This window comes from Rhagoletis pomonella, unplaced genomic scaffold (genome assembly GCF_013731165.1).
Source record: "Rhagoletis pomonella isolate Grant_MI unplaced genomic scaffold, Rhpom_1.0 Rhpom_scaffold_11545, whole genome shotgun sequence".
NCBI classification, from domain to species: Eukaryota; Metazoa; Arthropoda; class Insecta; order Diptera; family Tephritidae; genus Rhagoletis; species Rhagoletis pomonella.
Window position 1 is genome coordinate 1 of NW_023470073.1, and position 5,080 is coordinate 5,080.

At 37.1% G+C, this 5,080-nt stretch overlaps 2 protein-coding genes across 2 annotated transcripts; one reads left to right on the forward strand and one right to left on the reverse strand.

Annotated features, from left to right (window-relative positions):
- Positions 1-432: 432 nt before the first annotated feature.
- On the forward strand, positions 433-2,563 carry LOC118756688 (glutathione S-transferase C-terminal domain-containing protein homolog). The gene is made up of 2 exons (XM_036491437.1): positions 433-1,307; positions 1,573-2,563. Exons 1-2 carry the CDS (start codon positions 516-518, stop codon positions 2,548-2,550), a joined length of 1,770 nt encoding a protein of 589 aa, XP_036347330.1. The 5' UTR covers positions 433-515; the 3' UTR covers positions 2,551-2,563.
- LOC118756689 (NEDD8) lies at positions 2,502-4,122 on the reverse strand. Its single transcript, XM_036491438.1, has 3 exons — positions 3,899-4,122; positions 3,630-3,760; positions 2,502-2,894 (listed from the first exon to the last, which is right to left on the reverse strand). The coding sequence occupies exons 1-3, from the start codon at positions 3,914-3,916 to the stop codon at positions 2,795-2,797; spliced, it is 249 nt and encodes an 82-aa protein (XP_036347331.1). The 5' UTR covers positions 3,917-4,122; the 3' UTR covers positions 2,502-2,794.
- Between the last annotated feature and the right edge of the window lie 958 nt (positions 4,123-5,080).

Here is a 5,080-nt window from a genome sequence, read left to right on the forward strand (position 1 = left end):
TATAACTAATACGCAGATTAGTGATAATTTATCGATTTATGCAAATGAGATTTTGTTTGATTGTACTACGCATAATATTTAAATGCACTTTTCTATGCGCATATAAAGTTCTACTTTTCCATGTTTACTAAACAAATAATTCCGTTGGCGTAATTTGTAAATTATAGGGGAACCAGCTGATTTGATAAATGCGAAAGCTCTCTGCAAAAGCTCTAAATTGGGTGCCAGTTTTGTAAAACGCGAAAAAAATATACAACAAAAGTATTTACAATTTTAAATTTGCAATGAAAGTGTTTATAGATTTAAGGTTTCGTATTAAATAACAAATATGTTAATATTCAAGAAAAGCGCAAAACTTAATTTTTTTTATTAAAAAAAAATAATATATCCAAGTGCAACCCTTCATTTGCATTCCGTTGGCCTTGTGCACATATGACATTTGTATGTAAACATAACCAAAGAAAGAGTTTGTTGACGAATTTCCTGAATTAAAATTCTTTGCGAACCTCCTTACAATGGATCAATTATATATAGAAATAGAGATAAACACACGCAATGATAATACAGAAATCTACAGCAGTATTCAGTCATTCATGGCATTATACATGTACAAATACCTACAATCACCTTCAAACATTAAATTAAATTTCGTGCGCTCCACTATCCAGGGGGGCAAAGTGCGCCTCCGTTCAGAATCGTTGAGACGCGAGCTAACCGAGGAAAAGATACATTGCAAAGACGCGACAAGTGTTGAGGCTATAAGCGACCTTAAATTACCTATTTATGAAAAAGATGAAAATACCTTCATAGCAGCCATGTGTGCTGTTTGCAGGGAACTGGTTTCACGACAGGAATGTCCAGAGCGCCGTAAATTACTGGGCTTCAAAGGTGCCTGCTTGTTAGCCCCAGCGGAGGCATCCATTTGGACACGGTTTTGCGAAGTAGATGTCGTCGATGCAATCAGCCGGCTGTTGTGTACATTGGAATCCGGCGACGCCTTGGATGAGATACCAAAGGTAGTACCACGTTTTGAACGACACATGAACGAACCAGTGCGGATGCATAACATATATAAAACTGCACGTGAACAAGCGCACCAACAAAACAAGGTACCGGGCGACAAAAAAAAGGGGAAAGTTATATTCGATTGTAGCATACCTAAGGAGCAATTGCCTATTGAACACCGTTTTGCAGAAGGAATCGCCTTTACTATAGCCGATATATTGTTATACACATTCATGTGTTTAATATTTAGGAATTGTGATATGTTGGTGCATTTTCCACTTATCAATACGTGGCTGAGTGAGGTAAGTTGACCAATAACTTGTGCACCGATTATGTATGGCGACCGAACTTCAGTTGCGTTGCCATGAGCTGAAAATTTATTAAAGATGGCAACTGAGTTCCTATATTGGCAATTGAAAAATTTTATTGCGGTTAATTTCACTCAAATGTACCTCAAAATTCACTTAATTGCCTAGCGGTAACCCAACTTAGGTTGCGTTGCTATCCGTAATCGACCCATTAAAAAAAACATAACTTTAAAGTATCATTTTACCGTGTGATATACAGATTGACACTTTTGATCGCAGCTGTGGACAAATATTAAATGAATTGTACCTGCATCAATCAGCTAATCCATCAATTCCATTACTTAAAATTCCCGATTGCGAAGCTGCCAGTCTATACAAGAGCGATCCTAAGCGATATAAGCCGCGCAATCGAATTTTTACCGATCAAAGTAAAGTCGATGCAGCTCTGAATAAATTAGAAATGTTGCAACTGAAGTTTAACAGTGAGTCAGCAACGACATTTGAGGAGGAACATATTGATTGGGATGCTCTAGAACCAGAACATGAAAAGAGTTCGGCGTTACCCCGAGAACGTATTATACGGAAACGCCAACAACTACAAAATGTTGCTAACGCGGTCATATCATTAGCAAACCCAAACGAGAGAATCGTCGATTTCTGCAGTGGGACAGGTCATTTGGGAATATTGCTGGCATTGCAATTACCTAAGTGCACCATAATATTGATGGAAAATAAAGCAATTTCCTTAGAACGCGCGAAGCAGCGTGCCACTGAGTTGGGACTGAAAAACTGCAGATTCTATCAGTGTAATATTGATTACTTCGAGGGTAATTTTGATGTTGGCACCTCGTTGCATGCATGCGGCACGGCCACCGACATTGTGCTTCAACAGTGTCGGCGCTCGCACGCAAAGTTTGCTTGTTGTCCTTGCTGCTACGGATCGCTACAACCAATGCCACACATTCCATATCCCTTGAGTGACCGCTTTCGCGGAGTGTTGACTGAAAGAGATTATTTGTATATAGCACATACCGCTGACCAAGCACATGAACTGGGTACCTTAAACTGCCGCCCAGAAACTACACGACAAGGGCAGCTATGTATGGATATTGTTGATACTGACCGCAAGCTGCAAGCGGAAGAAGTTGGTTATGAAGTACTATTGACGCGCCTAAAACCAAAACAATGTACACCTAAAAATCGTTTATTGGTCGGACGTATTCCAAGTGCTAGCTGACATGCGTGCGCATTAAATTTATTTGCATGATTTAAGGCACGCCTGCCTCTTTAATGTTTTTAGTAATTAAATGGGGCAAATTTTAATAAAAAATCGTTATTCTTTTAATTCTTCAAACGAGTGCAAACATCATTTCATTGAGATTGCATCGAGATTCGATTTGTGTTGCGCACCCACTCAATAAATCGTGTTTTAGCCCCACAACGTTTTTGCTTTTCATTTATATAAATTGTTTTTATTTTTTCTATGCCTTAAATAAGAACAGTCCACCTCGCAACGCCAGCACCAAATGAAGTACGGAGCCACCTTGAACTTTGTAATCGGCGGCGGTTTTGTCGTCATTCCTGGAAGAGAAAAGCACATTTACTGCGGCGAAGAATCCATTTGAATAAAAATATATATCAACTGAATACATCTGCACAGAAGATAATTTAGGTAGGCCTTCTTAAGTAAAGTGCTTCCTTGCATGCCTTCTAGAAGGGCTTATCCATTTACAATTTACGCGAATGCATAAATTTATATTGTTTAGCATTCAAAATGAATTTAAATAAACATTATAAGTTGCAATAACACATATTTGAAACAAACGACTTCTGGAATGCCTTCCATGGGTAGCGAAAGAAGAAGCCTTTCAATTTGTGCCACTCCATACAAAAACGAAAGGAATGTAGAGTGGAAGGCCTCTTGATTCTCGGGCTTTTAACTCTTGAAATTATCTACTGGGTGTGTTCGTATGGAATAGTAGTTTATGTCGGAAAGCTGGCTTTAGTGTAATGCGGCATTCCCTTAATTCTTTAAACGACAAGGAATTTTTTGATGAGACTTAATAGAAATATTGATTTGCTACTATCGGTACTATTTTTTGCACGTTTATTTGCCAAAAGTTCTTCAATGGCTCGGCGCGAATGGGTCATTCGCAATCGTATGCTGCGAATGTTGCTTTATACTAAAGCCAGCCTTTCGACATAAGCTACTATTTTATACCACAGAAATATTTGGTGCCATTAGGTTTGTTGGATATGAAAATAAAGGTTATATAAAAAAAAAATACTCGTACATACATAATTTATTTGCCTTACATTTGCTTTCCAGAGAAGATGAGTCGCTGCTGTTGTGGTGGTATACCTTCCTTTTCCTCCACTCGCTCCTTGATCCTGTCCACTTTGTCTGTAGGCTCAATGTCGATTTCGATTTCCTTACCAGTTAATGTCTAGCATAATAATAGATGAAAATTAATTAAATGTATGTAAGTCAAGATGTCCATAAGCAGCCTGCGGAATTTAAGCCCCGCATTGCATCAACAATGATTCGCAAATTCATCCAGAAAATTCAATTATTGCCTACTCACCTTAACTTTAATCAACATGTTGCGTGCGAATGTGTAGGGAAATTGTTGGAATTGCTACAGTAAATATTGTTTGAAATGGTTTTATTTTGTGCTTTTCACACTGTTTTTGCGTATAGTTTTTATTTTTGCACACAATTTACCGCAACCGCTTTTCCAAAATTTTTAATGTGAAAAGCCAAAATGACGTTTAATAGCTCGAGTTCCTTGACACTCGCTAATCAGCAAAACGGTAATGAATAATTTTAATACAGGGTGATAAGTGTGAAACATGTGTGATTGACGGAATGATACGTTAAATGTGTTTCTGTATTAAAATGCTTTAGTGGCTAAATTAACAAATTTATCAAGTTATATACTAAATAAAGTTAGTTTACCATGCAATTATTTAATTAATTTTATTAAAACCACCCCAACTGCAAGGGTAAAACTGTCAAAAAAACTGTCTGACGTCTTCTCTGTATAATTTCTTCCTGCTCCACAATAATAGCCGCGCACATAATTATTTCCTCCATGATTAATATTCTGCACTGGATACTTTGTATTATTAAATGCAAACGCAAAAACTTACTTTTTAACACACCAATTTAGGCAAATAAAATGATTTAAAAGTTTTTATTTAATAAAAATTTGTAACTTTTTCTGCAAAATTAATGAAATTGAAAATATTAACACATGCTTTAGCGTTGTCACGTACTCAATAGGTAATCACAAATATAGTAACAGTACTCACCGTTAGAGATTTCAAATTGCTCTCTTCATACCTAAAGGCCAGTATGCAGCTCTCAAGAAAGAACTTTGACCCCATAATAAGTCTGATAAACAAAAAACAAAAAAAAAAACGGCCTCCAAGCATTTAGGAAAAGTATTCGGTTCACAAAGTTTTAGATTTACCTGAAGGCACAGCTGGTACAGTTGTAGGTTCTGGTCAAATTGAATAAGTCATAGGGCCATAGTTCCGGAGTTCAAGCTTTTTTCTCTTCGCGACAAATCTAACCCTAACTTACACGCCTATGCAATTGTCGAATAGGTATCAATCGCTCATACCCCTATAGCTCTCAAGAAGGCAGACTGATTATGGCTGCGTTTCTTTATACATTCCAGATAATTACATTTCACAGCCAGAATAAACAGAATACGTTTGAAATATACGTTAACATATCATCAGGAACGTTCTAAAGAATA